The sequence below is a fragment of the Callorhinchus milii genome, unplaced genomic scaffold, assembly GCF_018977255.1.
Source record: "Callorhinchus milii isolate IMCB2004 unplaced genomic scaffold, IMCB_Cmil_1.0 Scaffold8, whole genome shotgun sequence".
Lineage (NCBI taxonomy): Eukaryota > Metazoa > Chordata > Chondrichthyes > Chimaeriformes > Callorhinchidae > Callorhinchus > Callorhinchus milii.
Genome location: NW_024704749.1, coordinates 10,107,255 through 10,123,523, shown reverse-complemented (window position 1 = coordinate 10,123,523; position 16,269 = coordinate 10,107,255). Strand labels below are relative to the sequence as shown.

The 16,269-nt window shown below is 45.5% G+C and overlaps 1 protein-coding gene across 3 annotated transcripts; it reads left to right on the top strand.

Annotated features, from left to right (window-relative positions):
• Positions 1-1,167: 1,167 nt before the first annotated feature.
• trafd1 (TRAF-type zinc finger domain containing 1) lies at positions 1,168-16,262 on the top strand. Of its 3 annotated transcripts, none has more exons than XM_007901900.2 (12): positions 1,168-1,221; positions 4,457-4,519; positions 5,729-5,864; positions 6,783-6,836; positions 7,244-7,649; positions 8,365-8,631; positions 8,989-9,059; positions 9,414-9,659; positions 10,027-10,153; positions 11,625-11,937; positions 13,347-13,446; positions 13,838-16,262. In XM_007901900.2, the coding sequence occupies exons 2-12, from the start codon at positions 4,476-4,478 to the stop codon at positions 13,886-13,888; spliced, it is 1,815 nt and encodes a 604-aa protein (XP_007900091.1). In that variant the 5' UTR covers positions 1,168-1,221; positions 4,457-4,475; the 3' UTR covers positions 13,889-16,262. The 3 variants fall into 3 exon arrangements, with proteins under 3 accessions (XP_007900091.1, XP_042193415.1, XP_007900092.1); XM_042337481.1 differs by lacking the exon at positions 1,168-1,221 and adding an exon at positions 1,410-1,436; XM_007901901.2 differs by lacking the exon at positions 1,168-1,221 and adding an exon at positions 2,837-2,938.
• Positions 16,263-16,269: the final 7 nt, after the last annotated feature.

Sequence of the window (16,269 nt, the reverse complement as noted above, 5' to 3'; positions counted from 1 at the left end):
GGGTGAAACAAAACCTTAGGCAAATTTCCTTGCTCCACGCACCTCTGTTGACCGAGCAGTAAGTAGGAACCAGGTTGTTAGGTCGATTGGCGGATCGGTTTCTTGGGATAATAATCCCTTTTTAAAAAAAATGCGATCCCTCAATCCACGACTGCCTGTGGGACACTGCTGAGCGCAATTGGACGCCGTGTTTCGCTCACAGACTATTCAGTCAATTCACTTTACAGTATATTGTGCGAAGCGCTAAGTGACACAACAACAATTTGCATTTGTATAGCGCCCTCCACGCGGCGGGTCGGGGGAGTGGGGTAGGGTCCCCGGAGTGCTTGACAATGATGAACATAGGAGCATAGGAATTAGGAGCAGGAGTAGGCCATTCGGCCTTCGAGCCGGCCCCGCCATTCGATACGATCATGGCGATCTTCTAACCTAACTCCATCTGCCCGCCTTAGCCCCACCCCTATCCCTTAATCCCTCGATCCTTTAGAAGTCTGACCCTGACTGAGCGTAATTATAATAATAATAATAATAATAAATAAATCGTCATCCTCGCATTTGATAGTGCCGACAAAGCGCACAGTGGCTACATTTTTCTGCAACGCCTGAGATCATCTGCGAGACACAAGGATGATGATTATTATTATTATTATTATCGCAGCACCGTAACACATTGGCCAAGACCATGTCAAAGTGCTTCACGGGATGTGGAGTCCTGTAATTCAGTGGTTAGAGCACTCGCTTTGCAAGCGAGAGACCTGAGTTCAATTCCAGGCAGAGGGCGAAACCTCGGGCAAGTTTCCTTACTCCACACAGAGCCTAATAATAATCCCTCCAAAACCACAACAATAATAAATTGGTCATTTTCAATCTACGACTGTTTGTGGGACATTGCTGTGCGCAATTGGCTGCCGCGTTCGCCCACAAATATACAGTCAATTCACTTTACAGTGTGTTCTGTGAAGCGCTTTGGGACGTCCTCCCGACGTGAAAAGCGCTATATCAAATGCAAGGATTATTATTATTATTATTATTTGACTGTCGAAGTGGTGACTGGGTTAGTTTAGTGGGTGAGAGGAGTGGGGGGGGGAGGAGGGGGGAGGGGCCGGCTCCGCAGTTTGATTGACGTGTCCAACAACCAACGCGGGACGGGAAATGACGAAGGGGGACGGGGCCAATGGGCGGGAGGAGGTGGGAGGGCACTTCCGGCGCGGCGTTGCTGAGGTGAGTAAACACGGAGCCGGTGGTGGTGGTGGGGGGAGGGGGCGGTCGTCTTGCTCTCTCTGTTCGGCGTCTCGTCACCCACCGCGCAGACGGTTACCATTCCCCCCCCCCCCCGTCCCCACCCTCTTCCTCCTCGTCGTCGTCGATCGCCCGGGAAAAAGGGGAGGGGGAGAAGAAGAAGAAGAAGGAGAAAAATAAAGACGACGACGACGACGGTGAGGAGGGTGAGGGGAGTCGGGACGGGTGACAGTTGGGGGGCGGTCGCGCGCGCGCGCCCTCCCTCCCGCCCTCCCTCCCTCCGGGGCCTCTCGCGCCGTTCTTTGGAGCCCACACCGAGAGGCGGTTTTTTTTTCAAAAAAAAATCAACACCGACCGCGACGACCACAAAACAAAAACCTTCACTCCGGTTTAAACCACAAAAAAATTAGCGCTCTCTCCCTCCTCTCTCTCTCTTTCCCTCACTCTCTCACTCCCTCACTCACTCCCTCCCCCTTCCCTCCCGTGAGTGGGGGCTTTCCTTCCCTCCCGGTTTCTTCTCCCCCCCTCCCTCTCCCCCCCCCCCTTCGGGAAATGTCAGTCACGGGCCCGGTTGAAAGTGAAAGCGAAACCCTCCTCCTCCCACCACCTTTTCTCTCTCTCTCTCTCTCTCTTTCTCTCGCCTCAAAACTCTGCCTCAGCCCTTTTCGAGGAATCTTAACACGGTTTTAATTTGGTGAACGCCTCACTCCATAAACGTCGCAAACCCCCCCTCTCTCTCTCCCTCTCTCTCTCTCTCCCCCCTCCCCAAACCACCTCTTTGTCCAGTGGATGTTGCTTTAACGTGATGTCAATGGCGACCCCTTTTAATCGGGGTCAGCCCATGACATCATGGGTGGAGCAGCCACTTGTTTTTAAATCCTCTCTCTTCCCCCCCCCCCCCCCCCCCCACCCGGAAACTTTTTTTCCGTCTCGCTCTCTCTCTCTCTCTCTCTCTCTCTCTCTGTGCAAACCTTTCCGTCCGTAACAACAGCCCTTGCATTTGACCCGGCGCCCGGTCGCGGCCTCGAGATGTCTCCAAGCGCCTCCCCGGGCTGCGTCCTGACCGCCCCGTCCGTACCTTGCGGGCGAAACGCGGCAGTCGATTTGTGCGCGGCCGCGGGTTGAGTTACCAATTTTTTTNGTCTCTCGGCGCTGAGGGTTTGGTACCCCAGGAAAGCCATTTCCCAAGCAGTCGACTTGACGACCGGGTTCCTACTTACTTACTGCTGGTTAAACAGAGGAGTGTGGAGTAAGGAAAGTTGCCTAAGGTTTCGTCCTGCCCGGGAATCGAACTCGGGTCCTCTCGCTTGTCGGGCAAGCACGCTAACCACCACGCTACGGGACTCCACAATACACAATCGTTGCCTTTTACATTCGGGAGGGGAGGAGTGAAACTGATGGAGAACTGTATAAAAAGGAAGCTTTGCCGTGTCTAATTGTATGGGTTGTTTGTGAGATTGCTGCCTTGCTCCCAGTAGTTACTATGTTTCAGCTGAAAAATGTTCGTGTTGAAGCTTCTCATGAATTTTATGTTTAAAAAATCCTAATTATATAACCAATTTGTGTTTTTTCTGTTCAGCTGCTGAACAGTGGAGTAGGAACCTGGCTAAAGGGATTCCTTCACTGTAGATTTTATCACTGTTCCTTGTTGTCATATTGAATACACTCTTGAAAGTCTGCCACATAATTATTAGAAAAAGTAAGAACTTTGTGAGATTGGTCATTAAAATAGACCCATTGTATTGGTAGCAATTGGTTCAAAAGTAGGGCTGAACCGAAGAGGCCTGCAAAAGGGATATTTATAAACCTGTACATTTTAATATAGAATTGCATCAAATGTTATGGCATGGAACCAGGCAGTTTGGCTGTCTGGTTATACATTAAGTGAGCTTGTGTGGAGTACAAACATTGGCACAAACCAGTTGCTCTAGTTTCGGTTTCTTCTATTTTACTTTATGCAAAGATAATTTCCCTTCCAAGTAACAATAAGAGGAATTATAATAACTTGCATTGGATATCACACCTATAATGTCAAAATGTCTCAAAAGCACTTGATAGGGAATTACTGTCAATTGTAGTTTTTGATGTCAAATGTGGCAGCCACTCTGAGAACAGCAAGGTCCCAGAAATGGCCATTAAGTCAATTATCAATCCGACGGATGGTTCCTTTGAGAAAGTTGTGTTCCCCAGCACTACATTGGAGAATTGGCCCTCACTGAGTTTAAAGTCTCAAAGTGGGGATTGAATTCAACCTTTAGTCTTGGAGATGAGAGTGCTACCAATGGAGCCAAACTGACACTTACCAACTTCCTGTAATCAGAACCGCTGCTGAGAATGCAGCACGTCCCAGTTGAACTTTCTAACCTGAAGCTCCACATTTTTCTGTTTCACCGGTCGGTTTAGAATCAGATAGGAACCTCTTAATGTGGTAGCAAACTAGACTGAACCAAGTGGGTTCCACTGTTCTCAGCAATGTTTTTAAAATGCAAGTCCCCCCACCCACCCCCCTCCAATTTTCCCTTCCATTGACTGTTGCTGCAGAGTAACAGAGTCATTTTGTCAGGCACCTAGCTACCGATCTAAACTTCAAAATATTTTAAGGGCACATCCATCTTATCATCCAATAAGCCTGAATCATTTTACTTTATAAATACTTGTTTAATTTCCCTTGAAACCCTTTATAGTTACTTGTTCCTCACACCTGTAACCCTTTACTTGGGACATCTTCCCGATGTGAAAGGCGCAATACAAATATAATTTTGTATTTACTGATATCACACTCATTCACTATGAGCTACCAATCATTATCCGTACCTGCCATCCACTTTCCAGTGGGGATCAATAGATCAGAGTAAGGACATTGGCTAAATTATTCCTCGCCCCTCTTCTGGCCCTTTGTTAAAGGGCAGTGCTTAGTCAGCTTGTGTCAGTATTGAGTGTTTGAGAGGATCCAGGAATATAAACTGCAGTATACATTCAATATACTAGAGTCAGTGTTCTTGGAATAGTGCCAACAGGGCCTGTTGAGTTTGCAGACATTGAACTTCCCTTAGTGGCAGCTGACAGTAGCCCTGATAGTAGTGTCTGATGAGCTCAACCCATACCTTTCCCATGATTTATTACTGCGGGGATTACTGTGCAGTGTGGTAGAGGCTTACACCCTTACCTACATCGACATTCAAAAGACAAATTCTTCATTTCGTGTTTTATTTTAAAGGTTTTGAAGACGTGTGAAGATGTCTGAAAGCCAGGCTGAGGATACACGGCTTTGCACCAACTGGTAAGAGACTGATGTAGATATACTACTCAAGTTCTGCCTCTAGGCATTTGGTTTCAGTTGCGTGAAGTTGTCTGGCGGCTTGGGGAAGCTTATGTGTGAGTCATGCTGACAGGAGGAGGGAGGCACAGATCAAATCTCTGAATCATCGCTGCCAGCAAGGGATGGGCGCTTGGATACCAATCTGATAAAGAGAAGAAAGAACTTGCATTTAATCATGTCTTATACATTGAAACGTGAAAAAAAATTGAAACCTCTCAAAATGTAGTGGCTGATTTTTTTAGGCACATTGACAGCTATTTGTGCTGGTAAGATCCCATAAGGGCTATGGGGAGAAAGCGGGGGAGTGGGATTGATTTGGATAACTCTTTTAAAAGAGTCGGCACAGACACGAAGGGCCATGTGGCCTTCTGTGCTGTATAATTCTATGATTATATAAGGTGAATGACCAATATATCTGGAGGATCGTTTGCCTGACGCTGAGAAAAACGTTTATGTTCAAATAGTGTTTCAATTATTCAAAGGGTGTTTGTTACAGCTACAGGTCTCTACTCCACTACACTGTAGCACACCAGATGGGACCTTGGTTTAATGTCTCATTCAAAGGACAGCTCCTTTTGACAATATAGCACTCCCCTTACCCCCACCCCCCATCCCCTCCCACTTTCATGGCATCCTAGACTATTACAGTCAAAGTCCTGATGTGACACAAGGGCACCAGTGTTATGGGCCCATTGTAGTGGGGTTGCCCAGTAAGCCATGAAACTTACATTTTGACAGCCATAGGTAGAACCTGATTGATCTTTATTTGATGTCAACATACATTCTTTTTCCAGTGTGGCTCACTGGTACTGATCTAGAGTAGGAACCCTGACTAATTTCCTCTCCTTTCCTAATGCCATTGTTAAGTCTGCCAATAAGATCAGCTAATTTTCCTGGATTAGGATTTGGTCCTTCAGGTTTGTGGTTTGTATGGCATATTACATTGTGCCTTTATCTACTAAACCGTAGAGAAATCCACTCGTTAATTGCTTTGTTCTATCATACATTGGGAAATAATGCACATTGGGGACTGCCTGTGGTTTGTAAGAGGCTACTGATTGCATTGTTTTCCTCTTTGGGCAGGTTTTGTTGTGGGTTACTTTGTGGCATGAACAGTGGGCAGTCTTCTCAGTCAGTCAGTTCTGTGTATCTATGTTCTTCTGCTTTCAGTAAGCGAGACATTCCTGCGACAAATTTCACCATCCACGAAATTCACTGCCAAAGGAACATCGATCTCTGCGGGTACTGCCATGAACCGTTCCCCAAATCCGAGATGGAGGAGCACTTTGAAATGGAGCATGCACTGGTAAGACCACTGGGGTTGAATCCCAGGGTACTTAACCATTTGTCTCATGTCATTTGTAGAATTCTCAGTAGGGAACCTCAGATTAGTTCTTTACATTTAACTCTGCACTATGCTTAGTCCTCTGTGTGAAGGCCATCTTGTCAAGAGTGTGAAGAGATGTTGCACTGTGAAAGCTGACCTAAATAAGCACCAGAAAAATATGCTCTTTCACTTGGGTGAGTGCCAGGATCAGGCTTAAAGAAGCATTAATGTCTTGGAAATGACTAAATGTACAGTTTGGGACAGAATATAAATGTGTAATAACCTTGCCTCTGTAATCTGTAAGTATTTAGAAAGAAAAATGAACATTTTTGATGGCTTTAAAATGAATTGCATTCTTCTAGCCACCCAGAATTTCTTCCCGAGTATAACAGTCCCAGAGTGTGTTGTGTCCTGGTGATGTGGGTTTAAAACCACTGCACAAATGTCTCCTTGTTCCTCCACCAAATTAGTCATGTTCGTGTAACCTTGCCCAACCAGTTAGTTATTTCAATGATCTTTGATTTTGATTATTCCCCAGGAGAAAGACATGACTTGTTTTTGGACAAACTGAACTACCTATTAACTCCTGGAAGCGTATGGTTATTGTACATTTTTTTCCTGTTTCTCTGTGATTCAAAAATCTTAGCGTCCAATGGCACATTGTGTGGTATTTTAGGTATTTTAACAATATGCTTCATAGTAAAAATGTTGCTGTTCCCCAGGTAGCTACAGAAATAAATACAATTGTCTCAACGTAACTGGGCAATGTGCCTAAAGCTCTATTTATATCACAAGATACCTTCCTCTTGCTGAATTAGTCACTTTGTTGAAGCAAAGTAGTATAACATTCAGTGCAATATTCAGTCTAAACTACAAATCATATATTGTGTATTGCAGGTTGATTGTAAGTGCAGTATGAAAGTAGAGAAAAATCTATTGGAGAAACACATGGTGAGTATGTACCCCTTTCTAATTCCTCCCCAATATAACGCCCTTTGTCGAGAGAACATCACCAAGCGCTTAGCAGTGGGTGTGGTGATACCAAGCAAGTAGTGGGAAGAATTTAGAGACAGAAGGATGTTTGAAAGGGGGAAGAGAGGTAGGAGTGCAATGGCTGTAGATGACAGGGATATATGAGAAATTTAACAGAGTCAGGATAACGAGAGCTTGGGTTTGTATTTGGGGTTTGGAGATATCTAAACATGAGGAATAAGTTTGGGGTGCACTGGTTCAGAACTAGGCCACATAGCCTACAGTTTAGAATTCCCTCTGGAGCTGTACTATGCCATCGGGAGAGGCGGAGGGGAGAAAATGGGGGTAGCAATGTATTGCCTAAATATTGAATGCTTTATTTGTAGAGTACAGAATGCCCTCTACGACTGATTAAATGCCAGTACTGTGAGCTGGAACTTGCGTTCAACAAGTCTGAAGAGCATGACGATTACTGCGGATCAAGGACCGAGCCCTGTACAACTTGCGGACGTAATGTCATGATCAAAGATCTCAACGCGCACCCCATCACGTGCGGCCAAGAGGAGAGAAACAACAACCAAGTCCGGCCGAGGCCAGATTACCACTTTGAAGACAACCTGGGGACCTGGTTTGAAAACCAGCCGTACAGAAGCCTCCTGAGAACTGAGGAAAACTACATTCGATCATGGCCGAGACTCTCCAGACCCCTGGAAACCAAATTTCATGGGAACAGGGAGACGGGGATTTTCATGAGAAGGAATGTACTACCAAGAGTTAGAGATCCGAATCAAGGTAACTAACTTTGTATGGTTGAAATGAGATTGTTGCTTTTGATTGAGGGTGGGCTGGAAATGTAATTGGTCAAATGCAAAGTTCACCTCACTGGGTCACGGGTTAAACAGAAGTTAATGACCAATTTTATTTGAGGGATTATTGGCCAGGAAACTGGGAGAGATGCCCTTCTTATTTCATGGTAATTAAACTGAGAATTATTGGCATTATTGCTCTACGCTATTCCATGCTCAGCGAGTAGTCAAGCAATCTGCTTTCAGCCTCCTACCACAGGAAGGTGCATCAGAGCTGGGCTAGGAGAGAAGCTTGACTTTTGGACAACTTGGGGGATGAACTTGGGTACTTCAATTGCTCATCTACTGACTTGAGCTACGTTAGATCCCATTTATTGCTTGTTTAAACATAGCAGTCAAGTGGTATAGCCACAGCTTGAGGTGCTGAGTGTGCATGGAGCAGTATGGCATCTTCCCCTTCAGAGAGGAATATGGAAGGTGAGGAATGTTGATGAGGCTGAAGAAAGTGTGAATGAACCTGAGATGCTCCCTTAGTCTTCCTGGCCCAAGTTACAGAACAATAATAAACGGAGGACTTTGATCAGATCACCCATCACCTCCTAGCCTTGCTCTCACTGAGGAAGGGCCCTGACACGCAGACCCCAATAAAAAGCATTCAGTTGCCTTTACCCTGAGTTTAATTTTTTGTGCTCTGCACACAGCCAGCATGGTGAGGACTGAGAGGACCCGGATGGCAGACCCTGCTGGTCCAGACCATATGGACGCCAACTCTAACCTGGATTACCTGCTCGCCCTGAGTCTGCAGAATGAGCACGGTGGAGGCGGAGAAGGAGATTGGCCGCACTGGGAGGACCTTCAGCCGGACTGTGTGTACCCTACACAACTACAGGACGTCAAGGGCTGGTTCGAAAGCCATTCAGCGTCTCATGTTTTCCCTCCAACTGCAAACGTCCAAGAGGAGAAAACAAGTTAGTCATTTTATGTGTTGTCTGGCCACTGCTTAACTGTTTCTTAACTGCAGTTAAACACCTTGCATTTAATATTCCCTGCATTTGGTAAGAACGCCTTATATCGGAAGGACGTCTCAAAGTGCTTCACAGGATATACTGTGAAATCGAGTGACTGTATATTTATAGGCAGACCCAGCAGCACAATTGCGAACAGTAATGTCCCACAAACAGCCGCGGAGAGGAGACTTGTTACCCTGTAAATCTGGTCTAGATTCAAATGGAGATAGTGAAGTGAGGATGGGGGTGAGTGAGTTCTCTATGTGCTTCTCAGAAGCAATGTGCATTTCTCTTTGGTAACAAAACCTTCCTCTTCAGATGATGCCACGATGTTGCCTTGCGAGTTCTGTGAAGACCTTTTCCCTGAAGAAGAGCTCATTCTTCACCAGGTACTTTTCTGGTTTAATCAGTGCCTTGATTCCCTAAAAGGTAGATCCTCGGTTAAGTGTGGGGGGTGCCCAGACTGTGCACATGGTTTGTGACTCTCAACACAAACTCCGGAGACTGTAATTTCGGGAATTCCATTTCACGATCAGAGTGCAATGTGTTTAAGCAAGTGCGTGGATAAGCAGTGCTGTGCTTTACTGAATCTAAAGGCAGTGAACCAGCACCCCAACATGTGTGTTCTTCATGGAAGGAAAATGTTGTCTAAATAGATCTGTTTGCAGTGGGAGTCCTCAGTATTGAAAGTCCTCTCACTGAACGTCCCTTGTTGGAATTGACTAATTCTCTGTTTCTAACAGACAGGCTGTAACCCACTGAGTGCCTTGGTATCATTCAGTAAGACTGCCACGCCTTCCCCACCAATCTCACTTCCCAGAAGGAGTGACATTTTCTCCAATCGCCAGACCGTGGAGCCTGAATGCTTCCCTCAAGACTACCCGGTGCCACCGTGTGGGCAGATTGTGAACTTGGGAGATGGGGACGTCATGATTCCCTGCGAGTTCTGTGGCATTCCCCTGGAAGAAGATGTCCTGTACCATCACCAGGTAACGAGAATCCTATGTAATTCCCAAACCAGTTTGTGGCCCAGGCGCTGCTGCTCTCTGTGGTCTCGGGCAATTGACCCTTCAGAGTCCACAAGGGATGGTTTGATCACAAGCTTTTATCGGGTTACTATTGGACAGTGGGCTTCCAAATGAAGTCTGCGGGTCCTTCCGACGTGAAAGGCACCATAGAAATGTAATCCTGTTGTTGTTGTGTGCACCTGATTTTCTTCATGATCACGTTGTCTGATTTACCTCTAATTTGGATATTTGGTGGAAAGAATTTGGGTGCTGCCACAGGTCACTTATTGTTCAGAGGGACTCAGCTTGCTTTGGACAACATTCCTGACCCCGTTTTCTCTGTTGTTAGGACCAGTGTGATTTGAGACCACTGACCGCAAGGTCAACGGATCAGAACCCCAACCAAGCGCTCTTAGCCCCCAAAGCTGAGAAAAGAGAGCTTCCTGAAGTGCCCATTCGACGATCGAGACACCAGGGTAAATACAGATGGTTGCTGACTGGTGCACAGAGTAAAAGCCAACTGTGTATTGTATCCTACTGTGTAATCAACAAACATTAATACTGATTAAGGACTGGTTATCATAGCTGTGATTTACTGTGAGGGATAGGTTGTTGCAGTGGTGAAGATGGTGAGCTGCTCATCATTGCCATCCCAGTTTTCACCTTTCCTCTCCTGTATGCGGATGACACCCAACTCTTATCTTTCTGCCTCCACCCTCAACTCCAGGACCACTGCTGTCCTGACAGACCGTCTGTCGGATATCAAGTCCTGGATGAGGGCAAATTTCCTACAGTTGAATGTGAACAAGACTGAGGCTCCTGATTGGCTCGCGCCAGTGCCTCTGCACCTCAGGCTCTGGCAGCACCAACCTCCATAGTTGCACACGTCAACTCACCAGTCAGTCAGGAACCTCGGTGTCTTGTTCGACCCTCAACTGTCTTTTCTCCCACATTCAAGCCATGACCCGCTCTGCCTTCCTTCACCTCCGTAACATTGCTCGACTCCACCACTACCTCACCCCTCAGGCGGCTGAAACTCTTGTTCATGCCTTCATTACCTCCAGGCTCGACTATGCAAATGCCCTGCTTGTCAGCCTTCCCAACTCCTTCCTCCACAGGCTGCAGATAATCCAGAACTCTGCAGCCCATATCCTCTCCCGCACCAAACTTCGTGACCCCATCTCGCCCAACTCCACTGGCTCCCTATCCTTCAGAGGATCCAGTTCAAGATCCTGGTCCTCACATACAAAGCCCTCCATGGCCTCGCCCCACCCTACCTCTGCGACCTAACCCCCTACCAACCCGCCAGTTCCCTCCGCTCAGCCGTCTCTGGCTGCTCCACGTCCCCCAACTCACCCGCCCCACCATTGGCGGGAGAGCCTTCAGCCACTCTGCCCCCAACCTCTGGAATTCCATCCCCCAGTCACTCCGCCTCGCCCACTCCTTAGCCTCCTTCAAGTCCCTCCTCAAGACCCTCCTCTTTGACCATGCCATTGGTCACTTCCCCTCCCCTCCCAACCCCAGCTTGGGTCTGAAATGCTGTTCTCTGTCCAGCGCCTTGGGATGTCCTCCCAACGTGAAAGGCGCTGTACAAATGTAATCTTGTTGTTGGGAGACATTGACTTGTCCTGTAAAGCTACACAACAGCATGAGCAATGTCCTCCAACACTCCGCCCTCATGCTTGCAGACCCCTTCATATTTGGGTTTGGGTAACAATAAGCTGTTCCTATTTCTCCTAATACCATGAGTTTATGTGGGAACAATTTGGAACACTGTCCCTCAATCCCTCCGCCTTGCCCAGACCCCAACAACTCTGGGTAAAAAAATGTAACGACTCTCTTGAGTAAAAAGTTTCAAGAGGGAAAGGTTTCTGTGTGTTTACCACTGATTTGTGGGTATGCTCTGAATGTTTGTACAAAGCAATTTACTGTGTTCTGTGCCCACAGGAGATGTAGGATTGAGCTACTTGTCTCGAATGGATGACATCCAGCCACGTTCAGTGATTCGACCGTTCAGGGTAAAAGCAGGAACCTCTCCGGCAGCTTTTAGACCTCCAATGGGGGCCCTGAAATCATTAACAGAGGACAGCTTCCTCCCAGCTACCAGAATAGCCAAGATCCCCAACAGAGAGGCGTCAGAGCTGAGGCGACGGGCCAGGAAACCACTGGAGCCATCAGTGGGGTCCACACATCCCATTGGAGATCTATTTCCGGACGGATACAAACCCAGTTTTCCACATGTATATCCTGCCAGATCAAGGTGATGGTTTGTTGGACATGAGAACCAATATATTATACAAAAATCTACCATATCAATACTTAGTACCTTTCACAGCAAGTGGACATCTCAAAGCACTGCCTGGAAACCTGGGGTGGGGCTGGGGAAGGTGGATGAACATGTGGTTGGTCTTAAGACAGGTTTGAAGGTGTGGCAAGGCGGAGGGACTCTGGGATTGAGATCCAGAGAGGGGGGGCAGATGGCTAAAGGCTTGCCCATCAGTAAGATCAGGCTTGGTTCTGTTGCCCTCACATAAATAACCTGCAGCTACTAATAACAAAACATTTCTGATGTGGGTTTTAAAATAGGATTCTGAGTGCTTCCAGTGACAATGTTGCTGTGCTTTTACGTTCCTTTCCGCTCCTCCCTCTTGTGCCACCTCTTGCCTATTAGGCAGTGTTGTTTGGGTTTTGCTATTTCTTCCCAGGTGAAATGATCCAAATATAACCACCGTTTCTAAACACAGCTGCCTCCTCCTGAAAGTAATTAGTCAAATCAGCATTCTGTACGCGGTACCCACCAGGCACAATACAAACTAGTTTCAGCTCAGAAATAGCACAAACCCCTGTGTGGGTGTGAGACAAAACAAATGTATGTACCCAGAAATAATAGCAATCTTTATATTTGGTATAGAGCTTTTCAAATCAAGAGGATGTACCAAAACAGGATATACTGTAAATTAGCATTGCTGTGTGTTTTTATGGGCAAATGCGACAGCCAAGTTGCACGCAGCAGTGTTCCTTTTTACAGCCCGTGTGGGGCTTCTATATTTGTTTGCAACTCCATTACATCTGATTTTTAATCTGGAAAAGTTACTGTTATTATCCAAACGTCTAGAGTTCAGTATGGTAATGATTCCACATAACATTACAACATGGAAACAAGCCATTTGTCTAACTATTCCATACTGATGTTTATACTCATGAGTCTCCAGCCCTCCTTTTCCTCTCACCTTTATTCCTCTATTCCCTTTTCCCTCATGTACAGAAAATTGTCTTCTAATTTTTCTTTCTTAACTGGATTCAATACACCATTAGAATTTCCGTCAACTCACGGAACTCTGCCAATGGGATCTATTTTTGGAGCAGCGTTCCTGTGTGTCAACTTAAATTACTTCCTGTCGCTGGAAGAATTCCCCATAGGAATGATTCAGATTGCTTATTAAGGAATCTATCAAGAAATTTGCAAATCAGACCCAATGTCTGTAATCTGAGAGACTGGTTTCAGTATTGGTCTCTCCATGGGTTGTTTGCAAACCCCAGGTAAAAGCCACACAATTGCCTAATTTATCTACAAACAGCCTTGTTCAATGATTGCAAGTGGGACAATTATTCCACTACAAATGTTTGCTGTTGTTTGTAATGGTGACTTAATAAGCTTATGCTTTTTAGTGCAAGAACAGATGGATCTCGAATCACCAGGAACGTACTTCCCAGCGCTTCCAGGAACACACTTTCCAGCACTTCCAGGAACAGAATCCCAGGGATAAAGGTACAAACAAAGTGAAACTGGATCTTTACTTGACGTAACTGGGTAAAATACTCTTTGCTTCTGTCCCAACTCAATCTGAGCATGCTGAGAGATCAGCATGGAGCCAAGTATCAAACTTGAGCCCTTTCTGGACTGTAACTCAGCACTTGGAGAGCTGCTCAACCCCTTTTTAATAAAACAAAAGGCGAGTTGACTGGTTGGAAGCTCGTGATTCTAAGCAGATTACATAATTTTTGCATGTCCAGCTGTTCAGTGGCGAGCGGTACCTGCTGCCAAGGGCACAGTTCCCACAGCTTACGCTGCCATGTAATGGAGAGGACTGGTAACAGTGTGAAACTCGAGACTACTGAAAGTTAGAGGTGTGATTAAATGCTTCAATTGTTCATTACAGCCAGGTCTCCCCAAACCCAGGCCAGAGAACGACGGGAAGGAGGAAGAGTGACGGAGCGAGGCTGCACTCGGCTATTGGCATTGATGTCCAACTCCTAAATTATATTTAGCGCTAAAACTCAGGACGTTCATTTTTTCTATGCAAAGAAAATGTCTGTCTGAGTGTGGTGTACATGGTGATAGTGTCTGTGTTTCTTTTTTTTAAAAAAAAAACTCATTTTGAAGTGAAAAGGAAATGTATAACAGAAGTTTGCATGTCTGTCGAATTCTCTCGTCGCCTTGCCACATGAGTCATTAAAAAGATGAAATTTTTCTGCCCACTTCTTCAAAGCACTTGATTTTACAGTTGTACTGAGCTCCGGGGCGGGGATGGTGGGCGTCAAATACAGGTCAATGATTTAATTCCAGTAACAGTTTGGAAATTAATCAAGTCCAATTTGCACTCGGATGAAAATGACTATGCCTAGAACTGTGTGTGTGCTGGGGGTTGGGGGTAAGGACTAGTAAAGGTGCTCGGAGAAGTGGTTTAAGTGATTCTCAAAATCAGAGACGAGAGCAAATCTCAGGATGGCTTTGTGAGAGGGTGAGTCATCCATTTGGGAAAGGGGAGCAGAATATTCGAGTAAAGGGAGGGAGAATCTGGACCAAATCTGTCTATAGCTTCTTTCCTGAACCTCCTTGCGACTCCTGGCTCAATAAGTCTTACTGAGAAACGCATGATTTCCTTTTCGGAAAAATAGCAAATTTGTTTGCGTAACCAATATTCACTTTGTGGCGTAGACAGTGTTGGCTGCTGTTGGGTACAGCACATGCATGTTTTTTGTACAACTTCCTTTCAATGTTGAATATAAATATCATTTGTCCTTTTTCTTCTGTTTAGAAAGTCTCCCTTTTGACTTACTGTTGCAGTAACTCCTGTTAAAACTACTCATCCTTTTAATGTCTCCTGATCACACATTGCATTCTTGGCGGGGACTGAGATGGTGTTTTGTTACGAGTTGACTGAACAGATGTCTTTTTTTTAGACGTAGAAAGTTGTCTCTTGATGGGAAATCTAGCAGTTCTGTAATTGATAGTTTTGCTTGCGTTAGTCTTCAGCCACTGCTGCTCCTGAGTGTACCCAGGAAAAAAGGCTTTAGGACATTTTAAAACTATCTGTACTTCCTCCAACAATAGATAATTTTTCTTTCCATTGCGGTTGGAGCGTTTCAAACTACAGTATCCTTGAGAAACTTGCTTGCTAAACTGTACAGGACTTGTTTGATCTAGGTCTGCTTCTGCTAGACCTGGGTGAGTTTATGATCTGTTCTGTAAAGCTTATCCCTAATTCTGCTGTCTCTTCCTGCTTGTCTGCTCATATCTTAGAATATAATGTGTATTTTTCGCTTTAATTTTTAATCTGTTCAGTGGTTTCCATTACAGGTCACAGGCTCAGCTTTAAGCTGGTAAAAGGGACTTTTGCTGTTCAAGATCAGGAGGTTTTGCACTTGGCTGCTATCTGGAAATAAGTTTCCCAGCCACTGACTTGTATATTGGTGCTGGTCTATACATGATTTATGGCTGTTCTTAACACAGGTATTGGGTGAATGATAACCTCTACAAGCAAAGCCCAGGACTATATGAATGGGGGTAATGTGACCGGGGTATATGTTTGCAATAGCCATCTCACTTGCATTCTCAAGATTTTCATTCCTTTTCTTTTGGATTCTTGACTCCACATTCCTCTCGCTTCCAACAGGAGAGCAGAGGAACTTTGTGGGGAGAGTTTGGTGCAGTGTTAAGGGGGGGTGGGGGAGGGTGGAGGGGAGAAGATAGCTCCAAATAGTCAGCATTTCAGTGGTAATGTGTATCCACTTGAGGAATGTCTGTTAAAAGGTAAATGTAGGGAATGTGTATGTGTTTGGGGGGAAAGGGGGGGCAGAAATGTGTGAATGGATGTCGTAGCAATTATACAATTTTACTGTTTCTTGAGGATGGGAGGTGAGATGAGATATAGCTTAGGGTTTCAATGGTAATTAGAGAACTGCCAAGGGTGTAGTTAACCTAGTTTTAATATAGTGATCTATCAGTGCAGAATTTACATCTTTCATATGACAAATTCTCTCTTCAGCCCATCCTTCATCTTATTTGTTTCAATTTCCTTCTATCTTAAATTGCTGAAACTCCTGCCCAGTGTGTTCAGCTACAGGGCAGCAGAGGCTGGGGTGAGTGCAGGCTTTTATACTGTGGACTGACTGATCAGGAGGGTGGTGATGGACAGTGTATCCTTTCAATAGCTAAAAACATATCTCGTGGCATCATGGTTATCACCAGCATATAGTGAACTGATTGTGATTTTATCAACCTGTGAGATCTTTAATTTTAAAACTGTAAATGTATCAACAAAATCTGTAATAAAGGAGGTTAAGACATACAGTAATTGTAAATTCATTT

Excerpts from the sequence above, each read along its gene's own strand:
- trafd1 (XM_007901900.2), top strand. The coding sequence starts at position 4,476 with ATGTCTGAAAGCCAGGCTGAGGATACACGGCTTTGCACCAACTG. Across the intron at positions 9,060-9,413 it reads AAGAGCTCATTCTTCACCAG|ACAGGCTGTAACCCACTGAG; the intron begins GTACTTTTCTGG and ends TGTTTCTAACAG. Across the intron at positions 11,938-13,346 it reads GTATATCCTGCCAGATCAAG|TGCAAGAACAGATGGATCTC; the intron begins GTGATGGTTTGT and ends TATGCTTTTTAG.